This window comes from Phascolarctos cinereus, unplaced genomic scaffold (assembly GCF_003287225.1).
Source record: "Phascolarctos cinereus isolate Bilbo 61053 unplaced genomic scaffold, phaCin_HiC Scaffold_4;HRSCAF=312, whole genome shotgun sequence".
Taxonomy (NCBI): Eukaryota; Metazoa; Chordata; class Mammalia; order Diprotodontia; family Phascolarctidae; genus Phascolarctos; species Phascolarctos cinereus.
Window position 1 is genome coordinate 683,948,515 of NW_027555847.1, and position 16,852 is coordinate 683,965,366.

General features: G+C 46.1%; 1 protein-coding gene across 1 annotated transcript in view; it reads left to right on the forward strand.

Moving 5' to 3' along the window:
* Nucleotides 1–8,837: 8,837 nt before the first annotated feature.
* Nucleotides 8,838–16,852, forward strand: part of ARHGEF18 (Rho/Rac guanine nucleotide exchange factor 18) — a 101,931-nt gene continuing 93,916 nt past the window's right edge. Inside the window, 1 exon segment of the mRNA XM_078154247.1 lies at nucleotides 8,838–9,005. Within this exon segment, the coding sequence (XP_078010373.1) occupies nucleotides 8,930–9,005 (76 nt within the window). The 5' untranslated portion in view covers nucleotides 8,838–8,929.

The window sequence follows — 16,852 nt, forward strand, 5'->3', positions numbered from 1 at the left end:
TGTGTGTGTGTGTCTGTGGTTTCTGAAATCTGTTTTTTGGCAGTGTGTTACAGGAAGCTGGCTGGGAGGGTAACAGCCCCAGGGGCCTGGTTCCTCTAGAGCCCCCTAGGCCTGCTCCACCCTTGAGCCCCACCTTTACCACCTGCCCCACCCCAAGGGAGCCACCCAAGACCTGGCTGGAGGGGACCAGAAGCTGCGTTTGCTTTCTCCAAGCAAGGTTTAACTTTTACTATGCCCACAGAGAAAGAATGCAGAGGAAGAAAGAACTGACCTGGCCAGGCTGCAGACTAGGAGCCCCACGTGGCCACAGGAAGAGGGAACTTGCAGGTCCCAGCAGAGAGAACACAGGCCAGTGGAGCCCAGAGCTGCAGGGCACAAGGCTGAGGAAGGCTGGGGGAGGAGGGGGGAAGAGGGGAAGGAGGGAAGTGGGGGAGGAGAGTGCTTTTGAGGAAGGGGAGCAGAATAGTGCCTTTGTCATTTGGAAAAGAGGAAGTTTGGCAGGGGTGGGTCAGCCCTGTGGTTAGGTACCCCTTCTCCAAACCTAGACCAGAGATGACACCCTGGATCCCTGCTCTGCAGAGTGCAGGCGGGCAGGACTCACTCTATGGACCCCTCGCGATTTTTGTCAGTAGCAGAAAGACCTCTCAATGCAAGGTAAGTTGGCTCCAGGGATACCAGAGAATGAACAGCTGGAGGGGACAGTTATCTGGGGTAAGACTGCTGAGTGTCTCAGTGTAGGGCAGATGAGTGGGGACTGAAGGCTGTGCCCTCGGAGGCAGTCCAGAGAGAAAGTGGGTGTTGCGGGGTCCCTGGGGAGAGGAGAGACATACTAAGGATCTTTTTCCTTCATCTTTCCCATTTGATGGTGAGCTCCTCAAGGGCTGGGATTGTCTTTTGCTCACTGTCATAGTTAGGACAGTGCCTGGCACACAGCAGGTGCTTAATAAATGGTTTTTGACTGACTGTGGTCTTTGGAGAGGACAGACCTGGAGGCATCTCTGGGGAAGGACAGACATGGGGACCAACACTGGAGAAGGAATGACATCTGGGTCCTAAGGGCCCTGCACCAGCTTCTGTCTGTGGCTCGAGTGCTCAGAGGTCTCAGTTGGGTCTAGGCTTTTGGGAGGTAAAAGATCCAGGCCAGACCCTGAAGCTGATCACCGGAGGTCCGTCGAGAGACGCTGTGATTCCCAACGGCTATTTGTGACCAAGGAGACTGCAGGGATGAGAAAAGGAATAGGAATAGGTGGGGAGGGTCAGATTGGCTGGGGCCAGCTGGGGCCCAGGGACCAGAGAGAGGAAGTAGATTGTGGGTGTATTTCTGACATCCGCCAGCACCAGCAGCGGGGGACATGACACAGCTTCAGGGTCCGTCATGGTCTGTCTATCCCAGGCTGGTGTGCCTACCTGTCCTTTCCAGCAGCCCAAGCTTGCAGAGGGCCTTCTGACTCAGTTGTGGTACAACCCTAAGCAGAAGTAGCCGGATACAGACTCAGGAGAAAGAACAGCTGTGTGTGTATGGGGTGGGGATGGGGTAGAGTCTCTGGAGGACCCAGCCTCAGGAAGCCTCCTCTGGGACAGTGGATTCTAACAGAAAGAGCAGTGCATTCTGTTCAAAACTCCAGTTCCCCTGCAACCTGTGTGGCCTCCAGCAAGTCAAAGCATTTCCTTGGTGCTCAGTCCTTTCATTAATGAAAAGACTAGTCTTGAGTTCTTCCTCAGCTCTAGAAGCTATGCTTAATAAGCCTTATGTTTCACCGGAATTTCTCTTATTGGGTCTTCAGCTTCTTCGTCTCTGTGTAGACTGAGTCAGTTAGGTGGCTCAGGGGATAGTCAAGTGATAGTCAAGAAGATTTGAATTCATATCTAGCTCTGACACTTCCTAGCTGTATATCCTTGGGCAAGTCACTTCACCTCTCTTTACCTCAGTTTCCTCCGTGCTAAAATGGGGATAATAATAACAGGGTTGTTGTGAGGATCAAACGAGGTAATATTTGTAAAGCACGTAGTACAATGCCTGGCACACAGTCAGTACTCTATAAATATTATTATTATTAGCAGCACAATGCCTGGCACACAGTCAGTACTCTATAAATATTATATTATTATTAGCAGCACAATGCCTGGCACACAGTCAGTACTCTATAAATATTATTATTATTATTATCAGCACAATGCCTGGCACACAGTCAGTACTCTATAAATATTATTATTATTATTATCAGCACAATGCCTGGCACACAGTCAGTACTCTATAAATATTATTATTATTAGCAGCACAATGCCTGGCACACAGTCAGTACTCTATAAATATTAATTATTATTATTAGCAGCACAATGCCTGGCACACAGTCAGTACTCTATAAATATTATTATTATTAGCAGCACAATGCCTGGCACATGGTCGATATTGTTTAGTTACCTTTCAGTTGCGTCCAACTGTTTGTGACTCCATTTGGAGTTTTAAGCTCTTAATAAATATTTACTTCTTTCCTTCCCTTCCTTCCTCCTTCCTTTCTCTTTTCCCCTCCCCCCTTCCTTCTTTTTTTCCTTCCTCCTTCCCCTCAAAAGGGAGCACCCTGAAAGCTGCCTGAGATTCAAGGGACTCTGTGAGTCAGCATCTATTCAAAAACCACAACTCATGTATGTGTATACCTATGAACCCCTATCTGTCTTTCTCTTTTACCAGACAAACCAGAGAACACATTCAGAGCAAAAGGCATGTAGCTTACCAGCATGGCAAGATAAATGACAAAGAAAATATCCCCATACACAGAGGGGCACATCCCACCACTAGAGAGGGACCACACATGGTCAAGGAACGTGTATGGAAGAGGGCACCCTCAAAGCCGAGGCAACTTATGCTCTTTGGGATTCTTTGCAGGATCCCTCACTACCTCCAGTGCTGCTACTTTCTTTGCTAAGCTGAAATCTGCAGGTGTCTTCTGCCATGCAGTTTCTCTCTTGCAATACCATTTCCTTATTCTTTTGCTGAGATGCCATCTGCTGATTCTCCACTGACCTGTTCTTGCTAGGTGGTGCAATGGGATAGAGCACCCAACTTCTTGCAGTCAGGAAGGTCTGTGTTCAAATCTGGCTTCAGACATTTATTAACTGTGATTTAGGAAAAGTCCCTTGACCTCTATCTGCCTCAGTTTCCTCATTCATAAAATGAGCTGGAAAAGGAAATGGCAAATCACTCCAGTATCTTTGCTAAGAAAACCCCAAATGGGGTTATGAAGAGTTGGGTGCAAATGATATGACCGAACAACAAAAAAAATGTTCTTATTCTCCCCCCTCCCTATCCCTTCTCTCAACCCGTTTCCCTCCTACTTTCCTATCAGCTAAGGTAGATTTCTGTATCCAACTACATGTGTATATGTATTTTCCCCTCCTTGAACCCATTCAAGTGAAAATGAGGTTCAAGTATTGCCTGTTCCCTCCATTGTACAGACTCTTTGCTTGCCTCATTTGTGTTAGGTAATTTCCCCTGTTCTTCCTCTTCCTTCACCCCTCTGTGCATTTTACTTGCCCACCTTTCCATTCTTCTTTCGAGAACATCCAAATACAATAGAATCACCAGGTTCTCTATGTAATTCAACTACCTCTAAGAGCCCTAAAACACCCCTACTAGTGATAAAATTTTGAGAGGTTACGTGTATCATCTCCCCATATAAAAATGTAAGCAATTTAACCTTTTAATGGTTAATCTTAGTACTTATGATTTCTCACTCATGTTTACCTTTTTATGTTTCTTTTGAGTCCTGTGTTTAAGTGTCATATAGAAAAATTTTCTATTCAACTCTGGTCTTTTCATAAGGAATTCTTTTTTTTAATGAATTAATTTATTTTTAGTTTTCAACAATCACTTCCATAAACTTTTGAGTTTTAAATTTTCTCTTCCTTTCTCTCCGCCCCCCTCCCCAAGATGGCATGCAATCTGATATAGGCCCTACATATACATTCTTATTAAATATATTTTCACATTAGTCATGCTGTAAAGAAGAATTAGAACCAATAGGAGGAATCACAAGAAAGACGAAACAAAATTTAAAAAAAAAAAGCAAATAGTATGCTTCAGTCTGCATTCAAACTCCGTAGTTCTTTCTCTGGATGTGGATAGCATTTTCCGTCACGAGACTTTTGGAGATGTCTTAGATTCTTGCATTGCTGAGAAGAGCTAAGTCTATTAAAGTTAGTCATCTCATAAAATGGCTGTTACTGTGAACAACGTTTCGCTCAACATCAGACCATACGAGTCTTTCCAGGTTTTTTTGAGGTCCGCCTGCTCATCGTTTCTTATAGCACAATAATATTCCATTACATTCATATACCACAACTTGTTCAGCCATTCCCCAATTGATGGGCATCCCCTCAATTTCCAATTCTTTGCCACCACAGAAAGAGCTGCTATAAATATTTTTGTATAAGTGGGTCGTAAGGAATCCTTGAATTCCTTATTGAATTTATTTCATTAAATATCTATTTTTCCCCCTGTAGGATTCTACTTAGTTTTGCTGGGCAGCTTATTCTTAGTTGTGATCCTTTACCTTCTGGAATATCATATTTCAAGTCTTCTGTTCCTTTAGAATAAATCTTATTTGATCCTGGCTATAGCTCCATGGTACTTGCATTCTTTTTTTCTGGCTACTTGCAGTACTTTCTCCTTGACCCGAGAGTTCTGAATTTTGGCTACAATGCTCCTGGGAGTTTCTTTTAGTGGGGTTTCTTTTAGGAGATGACTGGTGGATTCTTTTAGTTTCTAATTTATCCTTTAGTTCTGAGAAATCTGGGTAGTTTTCCTTTATAATTTCTTGAAATATATAATGTTTAGGCTCCCTTTTTTTGTTCATGGATTTCATGTAGTTCAATGATTCTTTTTAAAAAATTTTTAAAATTTATTTATTTTCAGTTTTCAACATTCACTTCCTTAAGATTTTGAGTTCCAAATTTTATCCCCATCTCATCTCTCCCCCCCATCCCAAGATGGCATGCATTCTGTATACCCCTTCCCCTAATCTGCCCTCCCTTCTATCTCTCCCCCTCTTCTCTTATCCCCTACCCCCTCTATTTTCCTGTAGGGCAGGATAGATTTCTATACCCCATTTCCTGTATTTCTTATTTCCCAGTTGCATGTGAGAACAATTTTTTTAACACGTTTTAAAAATTTTGGGCAAGCAACTCAAAACAGGTTATACATGTGTAGTTATGCAAAACACTTCCATAGTAGTCATGTTGTGAAAAACTAAGTATATTTCCCTTTATCCTATCCCATCCCCCATTTATTCTATTCTCTCTTTTGACCCTGTCCCTCCTCAGAAGTGTTCGCTTCTGATTATCCCCTCCCCCAATCTGCCCTTCTCTCTATCATCCCCCTGCTCTCTTGTCCCCTTCCCCACTTATTTTCCTGTAGGGTAAGATAGATTTCTGTACCTATCAATGATTCTTAAAACTATCTTTCTTCATTCTATTTTTTAGGTCAATTGTTTTTCCTATCAGATATTTAATATTTTCTTCTATTTTTTCAGACTTTTGACTTTGTTTTATTATTTCTTGATGTCCCATGGAGTCATTAACTTTCATTTTGCCAATTCTAATTTTCTTTCTTTCTTTCTTTTTTAGGCAATTGGGGTTAAGAGACTTGTCCAGGGTCACACAGCTAGTATGTGTCAAGTGTTTGGCCTGAGGCCAGATTTAAACCCAGGTCGTCCTGACTTCAGGGCTGGTGCTCTATCCACTGTGCCACCTAGCTGCCCCAACCAATTCTAATTTTCAAGGACTTATTTTCTTCAGTAAGATTTTGTGCCTCTTTTACCAAGCTATTAATACTCTTTTCAAAATTTCTTACATAGCTCTTATTTCTTTTCCCACTTTTCCTCTACTGCTCTGCTTGTTGTTTTTTTAAACCTCTTTCTTTAGCGCTTCCAGGAATTCTTGTTAGACTTGTATCTAACCTTCATTGTTCTTTTGAGACTTTGCTTGTAGATGTTTTCAAGTCATTATCTTCTTCTATACATACGTCTTAAGTTTTTCTGTCATCACAGTAGCTTTTTATGGTCAAGTTCTTTTTTTGTTTGTGTGCTTATTCTTCTAGCCTACTTCTTGACTTTGGACTTTATGTTAGTGTGAGGCTCTGCTTACTTCTCGGGGTGGGAGTGGGGGAATATCAGGCCTGATATATCCTTCTGCTGCTTTCACAGCTCAGTCTGGGGGCCTGTTACATTTTTATACTTCCAAAGTTGTGTGATCTGAGGAGAGATCTGTTCACTGCCCTCCTAGACCGAGCTCTGCAAGTTTCTGACTCAAATTTAGGTTTGTTGGCTTGTATATAGTTGTGTGTCAGTGGACTACTGCTGGACTACATTACTGTTAGTCCACTGGGTAGTTCTACAGATTCTGGAGGAGTCCTGTGTGTCTCAGACAAGGGTTTCCCACATGTTCTGTGGATAGAAAGTTCAGTGACACAGACCCTAAGGAGGAGGGACTCCTCCTCCTTCCTAGGATGACAGCAGTGACAAAGTCCCATGTGTGGAGCAGTGCCTAGGGCAGACTGATTGGACAAGATGACATGCCTGCCACCTCAGCCTCGTCAGCTGTAGAGGGACCGAGGGAAGGTCACTGACTCTCCTTTTCCCCATGAGTGCCAAAGACTCAAAATGAACTTGCTTTATGTGAGGATGTTTGTGAACTGTTTTTGTTGCTGTACCCAAAGTCCTAGCCTCGAATCCTTAGGCAGACCCCTTGAAGGTCCGACAAAGGAAACTAGGCAAGGAAATTGTCATTCCACTCAATCCCCAAGAAGTGGCATTGATCATCAAAGAGAGCTGTTGGCATTTCCTCTGTGCCATGTGCAGTCAGAACAGATGACGTTTAATTGGGGCCAGGAATGCTGGGGCTGTTAGACCAAGGACTGGCGGCCATCAGAAGTCCATCCCTGGGACACTAAAGTCCAAGCCTCTATTAGGAAAAAATAACTCCCTTTTGACTAAGGAGAAGGTTGAGGACCCCACGAGAAGAGAGGGACTCACCAATAGATTGTGTTACCTAGCCTTTGCCCAGAACTACCAGGTGCACAATATGCTGCTTCCCACAGGGTGAAGCCCCTCCATCTCGAAACCTATGGTGAGGTTCGTACCATGACCCATCGGAGATGCAAGCCCTTCTCAAGGACTTCCAACAACAGTCGAATGAAACAGCTGCAGCCTAGCTCTATTGCCTTTTCCTAACAGTGAAAGTCTCAAATTCATCCCAATTGATCGATCACCTCTATCCTAAGAGCTGGTAATCCTGCTTCATCTGTCTTTCAGAGTTGTGACTGGTCTTTGCATTGATGAGAGTTCTTAAGTCCGCAGTTTCTTCTTTCTTCCTTCTTCTCTCCCTCCCTCCCTTCCTTCCTTCCTTCTTCTTTCCTTCTTTCTTTCTTCTTTCTTTTTCCTTCTCCTTCTTCTTCTCCATCTTCTTCTTCTTCCTCCTCCTCCTTTTCCTACTTCTTCCTCTGATATTCTAGGCTCTAAATCTCTTCCCAGTTCTGACATTTCGTGCTCTAATATTTCTCCTGGCTCTAACATTCTATGTTTTGTGTTCCAACATCCTTCCCTTACCTGACATTCTCTGTTCTAACACTGTTTAAATTATGGAATCTGTGCCAGGAAGCAACAAGAAAGGTGAAGGAACATTGCATTTGGTATCAGAACTAGTTCTGCCACTTACGTAACTATGCGAGTCACTGATTCTCAGGCAACATTTTTTATTTTTTGCATCATGTACCCCTTTGACAGCCTGGTGAAGTCTCCCCTTCTCTGACTCATGTTTCTAAATGCATAAAATTAAACACACAGGATTGCAAGGGAAACCTCTTTGTATTGAAATACAGTTATTAGAGAACATGTTTTCTTTTTTTTTTTAAACCAAATTCATAGGCCGCAGATTAAGAGCCTCAGTTCCAAGGGCACTTTGAGCTCTGAAATTCAATAGCCTGTGATCTCTCAATGATCTGAGTACTGATAATGAATCCCAGGGAGGACCCTCATTCCAAATGGCACTTTTAGCACCTTAATCCACCAGGGGATGGGACTAATGGTGAAATGTGAGGCCTTCCTTTGACACAACGTGGACAACCACTTGTCCTCTCTCCTGGAGGGTTGGCCCTTTATTCACAGGCCCTTGGCCAAATGGGTGGGCTGAGCTACTTAGAGCTGGGGATGTGTTTGAGGCTGTTCTGCCACCAGATGGCAGCACTGAACCAAATTATGAGGTCTGCTTCTTGGCCTGGGCAATGGTAAGACCCCAGGGGCGGTGAAGCAGCCCAGGCTTGTCACTGTCTGTTGGGCCCTTCAAGATGATTTGCTCCAATCACTGGGCCCAGTTCCCCTTTTTAGATAAATGGAGGCACTGAGAAGGAAATTGTTTAGCCCGAGGCCACCCAGAAGGTGAAAAAGGGTCTAAGCCTTGGCCTGCCTGCTCCCCCTTACCAGCTCCCCTCAACCACCTGAGAATGAGAGGATTTTTCTGGGCTCCATTCCCAGGGTGGGAGGTACTCCTGGTTCCTGCCCTCCCCCAGCCCCTGTTTCTCAAGTCAGAAGACCAAGTGTGGGAAGCTGAGGCTCAGACTGAGTCCTAGGGAATCCGGGGCAGGGTTACTGGAGAGTCATCCTTTGAAGGTCACTGTGGGCAGATCAGGGATCTCTGAGTAGCTCAGGTAGGAGCATTCCCTCCCCCAGCATCTATCTGCCTCTGGCTTTGGCTCCCATCAGCTGATCCAGGCGGGCTGAGCGAGCGGGTGGCGTCTCCACCCCCCCCCCTCCTGGCAGCCCCTGTTCCAGGGCTGCAGTCCGAGCTGGAGCAGGCACTGTCTACTGGGTCCTTCTAGCTTCTGCAGGCAGAAGTTGCTCTTAGCCCGGCCCCATCCCAGTTCCCAGGGGGAATCCTGATGGTGGACTCTGTGCTCAATCACTCCTGGCCCTGTTTCTCAAAGCTGTGGATGAAGAGGTGGACCTTCAAGAGAGGTATGAATTGGAGGAAGGGACCTTTGTGTTTGGGGCATGGAGGAGCCTTCAGATCCCTCTTTGTTCTTATGCAGAAGCCAGCCTAGTACCCATGGATGGTAGTGAGTATCTGCTTGAATTGTCTCTTCTCCGTCAGTGGGAGCCCTGGGCTCCTAGGTCTCTGGAGACTTTGAGAAGGAAGAGGCCAGAATAGGCTAAGACCATTTGCCAAAACCAGGAGGAGTTTGTAGGTTTCCTGGGTCCTTGTGTCCTCTCTGGGCCCCAGCTGAAGGGATGGAGTTGGGTGGGAGCTGGGAATAGAAGGAACGGCCCATAGATCATCACCGCTATGGATGTGTGGCCTTATACCTGGCTTCTGGAGTCGACTGTCTCTCATGCTGTAATCTGAGGACCTTATCTGCTCTCCAAAGTTCTAGGCTAAACCCATCTCCCTAGGGCTAATTTAAGCCTGTCTCCAGTTGTGGCTGAGGTTACATGAGACTCACCCATGAAAGAGGGCTGGATTTAGATCAGAGGACCTGGGTTCAAGTTCAGATCCTTGCTCAAACTACTTGTGGTTTCCTTGAGTGAGTCACTACTCTGGGCCTCATCTTTCTCCTCTGTAAAATGGAAGGGATCTAATAGATCCCTCCCAGCTCTAAACCCATAGTTCTATGACTTGAGACTCTGGCCAAGTCCATTCCTCCTTCAGAGACACTGTCTTTTCTGGGTTTCTTTTCTAGGGGTGCTGAATATTTTCCAGAATTATTTCTGGGGTCTGATAATCTGGGCCCAGATGTCAGTTGGGCAAGTCACTGTGGTGGGGAAAGGAAATGCAGTGGAGAAATCATCAACAGACCCGAGTTCTAGTGTGACTTAACAATGCGACTTTGGGTAGATCTCTGTTTCCCATATGTAAAATAAAGGTATTGGGCGAGATGACCTGTTGGAATTCATAAGATCATAGGTTTTGGAGCTTGAAGGGATTCTAGAAATGATCTAACTTAACCTCCCCTAGCTCTGACATCCTCTCTATGGTTCTCGACATCCTCAATCTTCAGGCGCAAGACTTGAACCCCTCCCCCCCCCACCATTGCTCAGCTCAGGGTAGGCCCTAAGCATTTTGTGTCAGATTTGTCCAAGACTTTCTCTCTAGCACAGAGGAAATGTTTTCTGGTTTCCCTCCCCACCTCCTGCAAACACTGACAGCATATTTAAGTCAGCAGGGGGAATATGAGGCACCTCTTCACTAAGAGTTCTACTATCAGGGGAAAGTGATGAGCATTGATTAAGCACCAACTATGTCCCAGATATTGTGGGGACCCGTTGGGGCAGGAGCCGGCAGTCAGTAGAAAAGGAGTTGAGAGGAGACAGGAGAAGACAAAGATTACTTATAGCAGCAATGTGAATGGTCAGCGGGGGTGGGGTGGGATGGGATGGAGTCAGAGCGGGAGGCTGTGGTTGGTGGGAAGGGGGATGGTATAGGACAAGGACATGGGCAGTCAGAATAAGGGTGAATGGTCAATGAGGAGTGGTTCAGGCCAGGCCAGAAAGGGGTCAGTTAGAGGTAGGTTAGGAAACGCAGGCTAAGGTAATACAGAAATAAACAGCTTCCTGGCACATGTTTTCCTCCTTAGTAATGCATTCCTTCCCCCTGGAACAGGTCTGTGACTAATGCTGAGTCCCCTCCCCCATCCCCTCTATTTCCCGACAGCACCTTCCATCAGGCCCCAAGCCTGGCACGTCTGGTCCCGTCAGACCTCACTCCATGTACACCACCCATCCCATCTGATGTCCTTGTATGAGAGTGAGAGGGGGAGGCAGGGAAGGAAAAAGAGCAGGGCTGATGTCACTCAAGGCTATGACTTTGTGGGCCTCCCCGTCCCACCCAGCACAGCCTAAATGGCCGCCTAATATGCTTCATTCTTTCACCTTAAAGTTTTGACATCTGTTCACAAGGCTGTCCCTTGGGAGCCCTCACAGAGACACTCAGAGGGCAGAGCTGGAGACACAGACTGATGTCTCAGGGAGGAAGAATGAGCGTGACTTTGGGCCAATCCTTTTGCCTTTCTGGGCCTCAGTTTCCCTTTCTGTAAAATGAAAACAGTAGGTTAAATGAAATTCTGTAAAATGAAAAAGAGGGCAATCTGCTTCCAGTTCTGGCAGGCAAGAGAGATGAATGCAAGTCCTCGAGGGGCTTTATGGTTGCCTAAGGGGACACTGAACCCAGCCTTCCCTTTCTCTCAGGGCTTGCTCTATCCTTTGGGAAGGGCAAGCCAGGAATGGGGAAAAGGAAATAAGGACTTGGGTCCTTTGAGGGAATTGGGATTCCTACCACTTCCTCTTCCAGACCTGTTGAGCAGCCATCAGGGCAGAGGGTGACTGCAGGCATGGTGGTCAGAATGGAGCTGGGAATTGGAACTGGGTGAAGGTTGGAGATAAGGTTTGGTGTGAGATGGTGATGGAACTGGGATTAGGAATAAGAAAGGTTTGGGGACACAGAGAAGGGGATAAGGGTGGGCTTAGGAATGGAAATCAGAGATAAGGTCATAGATTTAGAGCTAGGAGGGACCTTAGAAGCCATCAGGTTCAACCTTCTCAATTTATGGATGAGAAAATTGAGGCAAACAGGGTTAAGTGACTTGCCTGGGGTCACACAGCTAGTAAGTGTCTGAGGCAGGATTTGAATTCTGGTCTTCTTGACTCCAAGCCTAGCACTTTATCCACTAGGCCACCCAGCTCTTTCCTAGGAATGGTTTGGGGGTATGGGAATGGTGATTAGGCTGAAACTGCAGTAGGGTTAGGAATGGAGATGAAGAATGGGTTGGAGATCTAGAGATTAGGGTTAGAATGAGGATTGGATTGGGAATTGGGGGGGGGAAGGAATCAGAAGATTATAGATTTTATTGGAACAGACATTAGAAATCATAGAATACCATCCCTTCATTTTACAGATGAGGAAACTGAGGCATAAAGAGGTTAAGTGACTTGTCCAGGGTCACACATCTAGTAAATCTTTGAAGTGGGATTTGAATCCAGATCTTCCTGGGTCCAAATCCAGTACCCTATCTATTACATCATGCTGACTAGAACAGGGCAGAGATATGGAGAAGGGGGTTAGGAATTAGAATGAATCTGATAGGGATGGAGTTGGGAGGTCGAGGCAGGGTTACAAATAGAAATGGGGACTACACTGGAGACGTGGTGCCGAGGATTGGTTTCGGACAGAGATGATCAGAAATAGGGATGGAATTGGGGGTGAGGATGGGCGTAGACCAGGAATAGGAATCAACTATCACCGCAGAGATACACCTAGCAGCTCTCCCCTTAACCCACAGTCCCTTTATTCTATGTCTGATGTTGAAGAGGAATTGGGAAGCCTCGATGGTCCCCTGGAGAGCATCAGTTTCAAATATCCGGGCCCTTCATCCCAGTTTGGGGTTGGGGCTCAGCCTAGGACCAGGGAAAAAGAGGGAAGCTTCCCGATACTATGAATATACAACCTGGACCCTTTTTCTCAATAATACTGTGTTCTAACCTTGGAACTAACCTGGATTGAGTTAGCAGGATGAATAGGTAATGCTTTGCAGCATTCCCAATCTGCTTTCTAAAGGACTCCACTTTCTCCTTCTGGTCCTTTCCTTCCCACTATAAACACATTTCTAGCCTCGCTGGTGTGCTCAGCTAGCCCTTCTCTGGCAGGTGAGGCTGATGAGCTGAGCCCTAATCAGTGATGGAGTTCTGGTGTCTGCTGAAAGGAGTCCCTCCATGAGAGGCAAATGAGGGCAGTGGTCTCCCCCTAGGTCTATATGGCCCACCCTCCTTGCAGCCCATCGAGCCCCACCCCCCAGGTCTATCCTAGCTTATGGATTTAAAAGAACCTCCCCCTTCCAGGCTGGGGAACAGTTGTGCTAACAATACCCATTTATGGTTTCCAGCTGCAAGTGTACTCAGGGAGGTTAGGGTGAAGGCAGCCTCTGTGGGGTGGCGGGCCTCCCTGAACTTTGGGAAGGGATGGTGGGGTGGGGGTGGGGGACACAGCTTCATGAAGAAGGCAGAGGAGGATAGGAAGGATATCTCTGTGAAGCTGAGGGAGCAAAGTGGGAAATGGGGAAAACTCAGAGTCTGTTTTGGGGACAGTGAGGCAAGGACCAAAGTTAACCGGGCATCCAACAGTGATTTCTTTTTCTCTCCAGCCTCTCTTCTCCCTCCCTCCCCCACTATGTCCCCACTCACCCAACCCCGCAGCAATCCACTCCCCAGGGTTCTTGGCTTTAATAGCTCCCACTGAGGCTAATGTGAAGCACCCTTTCCCCCTCCATTTGAGTTCAGGGAACAGCTAAGGAAGATCAGTGTTTCCCACCAAGGTTCTGGCAATGGCCCTCAGGGCCCCACTTAGAGAATGGGTTTTAATAGGAGATGTTATACCCAGTCTGCCTCAGACCCCCACACTAGACTTCGGAAGTAACTATTAGGGTGGAAAGCTCCCTGCGCTGGAAGGCAGGAGACCCGGGTTCAAGTACTGGCTCCGGCTCTGTCACAATCTCTTCTAAATCCTAAACACGTCCTCTGCCGGAGCCTCAATCTGTTTATCTGCAACATGGAGATAATAATTCTGGCCCTGCCTACTTCCTACTTAAGGGTTTGGGGAGGATTAAATGAGGAAACTTCTGTATAGCAAATTGTAAACTCTATGGAGCTGCTTTACATTGCAGGCATTGTGATGATGTTATTAGCTGGGAGGCGGCCGGCTGAAGAAGGAAGCCAGCAGCCCCGATGGAGGCTTTGCTCAGCCCTCCAGAGCCGGCTGGGCTCAGGGTTCTGGGGCACCATATATGGGGGTTAGGTTAGGTCTGCCAGTGAAGCCCCAAGGGGTGAGTTCTGTATCCCTCTGTGGGACTTTCTGGGCTGGACTAGCCAGGGACAGTGGCCTCTCTCCATGGTCCTGCCCTGGGGACATCCTGGCTCCTCCCTTTCCTTAACTAACTGCAGAGTCCAATCTCAAGCTCTTTCCCCTGCCAGAAGTTTCTGTCTTTCTATTTTTCCTCTTCTTCCCCTCTTTGTCTCTGTCTTCTCTCATTTTCCTTTCATCTGTCTCTTCTCCCTCCCTTCCATCCCCCTTTGTCTTTTTCTTTGTCCCCCTCTCCTTCTGCCTCAGAATATCTTTACTAGGGCCAGAACACAGACAGACTGCTCCTACTCCCCGACCCAGAGGTTTAAGACCATGGATTTAACCTGAATCATCTCCCCTCCTTGATCTCCATGACCACAGGATGCTGTGGATTCAAGGCGTGGGAGAGTTCTGCATCAGGGAATGCCAGTAGAAGAATGCCCCAGGGCAAAAACACCTTTATTGGGAACCTGGGATCGCTCCCATCTGCAGTTTTCTTTAAGTCTCTATTTCTGATTGGGACCACAACAAGTTTGTGATCTAATCTCAACTGGTCCTCATTATCCTTTTATTCCTTCCTGATTGACTGTCTACCACACTCCCTTCAGCAGACCTCTCCTCAAACTCCCGTCCCCTTCCTAACTCCCTCTCAGAAAAGGATCTCCTGATACTTTGTTGGAAAAAAGTAAACCCACTACTTGTCAGCACCTTCTTCTCCTCAATTCTACACCTGAAATCCTATCAACATCAGCTTGCCCCATTCTCTCCGCTTTTGTTGTAGTCTTTAAGACATGATCCTTTTCCTTACCTAGATTGACTCCTCTACTATTCCCTTGATCTCATCTCTTCCCATCTCCTCTAGCAGCTTGCCTCTTCAATGATTCCCTCTCTCTAATATTCAACCTCTCCCTATCCACTGATTGTTTTCTTGTATCCTAAAAACATGTCTAAAAAAAAAGTCATCACTCAGGGGCAGGTAGGTTGCACAGTGGATAGAGCACTGGCCCTGGAGTCAGGAGGACCTGAGTTTAAATCCGGCCTCAGACACTTGACACTTATTAGCTGTGTGACCCTGGGCAAGTCACTTAATCCTGATTGCCAAAGCAAAAAAAAAAAAACATCACTTGACCCTGCCACCTCAAGCTATCATGCTATAACTCTCCTTTTCACAATCTAATTCCTAGAAAAATTCTTATTTCCGCTTTCTCACTTCCCACTCTTTGACTCTGTAGACTTTGCAAGATCCCAGAAGCCTTCTCGCCCTGAAATATCCCCCCTTGAAGAAGTTCCCAGGCCAGCCACACTCATTCCTTCATTCCTCTCCTGAATCTCTGGACTTCTCTACCTAGCTCCTACTTGGGTGTCTTCTCCATCCCTCCCCTTTTCAGTCCCTTTTTGTGTGTGGTCTTTCCCCATTAGAATGTAAGCTGCTCAAGGGCAGGGACTGTCTTTCTTTTTGCTTATATTTGCATTCCCAGTGCCTAGCACTGAGGCTGGCACACCATAAGTACTTAATAAATGTTGACTTGACATGTTTGTTGAAATTACTTTCTCTAAAGTGACCAATGCTCTCTTTTTAAAAATTACTTTTTACTTTTTTTTTTTAACAAGCATGTATTATCTCTCCTAACCCTCCCTCCATTGAACAATAAAATGAAGAAAAACAAAACCCTCATAAATGATGTGCATAGTCCAGCCAAACAGACATTGGCCATGGCCAAAAACGTGTGTCTCATTTTGCATTTTCAGTCCATCCCTTCTCTGGTAGGAGGTAGGCAGCATTCTTTGTCTCATGGTTATCATTATTTTGATCAGAGTTCTAAAATCTATAAATTTTTTTTTCTTTTTAACGTTGCCAAAAAAGATCTCTTTACTAATAAAGCTAACTGTCAGCCTCTTGGTGGGGTTTAACACCACTGACTCTCCCTTCCTCCTGGTTGCAGAGAGCATCCTGCTGGTTGTCTTCTTACCTATCTGTCTGGCTACTCGTCTCAGTTTCTTTTGAAATAACAGCACCTATGTCGCTCCTCACTAACCTTGGGCACACACAAGGTTCTAAGCCCTTTTCTCATCTCTCTTACCACACTCCCTATCGGTGATGCATCTCCACAACTACAGGTCTGGTGACTCCCAAATCTACAGATCCAGCCTTCACACGTATTTTCTCTGAGCTCTGGTCTTTCACGTCCAATTGCCTATTAGATTTCTCCACCTATATGTCCCACAGGCATTTCAAGTTCAAAGTAAACCCAAAATGTTGTCGTTGTTCAATCATTTCAGTCCTGTCTGACTCTCCTTGACCCCACTTCGGGTTTTCTTGGCAAAGATACTGGAGTGATGTGCCACTTCCTTCTCCACATCATTTTACAGATGAGGAAACTGAGGCAGAGTTAAGTGACTTGCCCAGGGTCACACAGCTAGTAAGTATCTGAGGAGAAGGGACTGCAGAGAGGCAGACTTCATCTAGATTAAAAAGAGAAAAAGTAGGGGCAGCTAGGTGGCACAGTGGATAGAGCTCTGGCCTTGGAGTCAGGAGGACCTGAGTTCTAAAACCGACCTCAGACCAAACACTTGACATTTACTAGCTGTGTGACCCTGGGTAAGTCACTGAACCCCAATTGCCTTAAAAAAAAAGAGACAGAGAAAGTATGGGTCCTGTCTGGAGGTTCTGAGCAGAAATTGGATGACTTTTTGTCAGGGTTGTTGTAGAGGAGATCTCTGCTCCATCATGGACAGGATTAGATGCCTTCTGAGGACCCATCCAACCCTGTGATTCTATGGTTCTAAGCTGATAATTGAATGGGAATGGGGAGGGAAGACATATTCACAAATAACTGCAAAAAGAATGGAGGTGGTAGAAAATAGGAGAGGTTGTAGTCCAGCAAGGAAGGAGGGTTTCCAGGAGGAGGTGGTGCCTGAGCTGGTCAGGAAGAAGCATATTCTAGGCCTTGGGGATAATCTGTGTCAATGGCCAGAG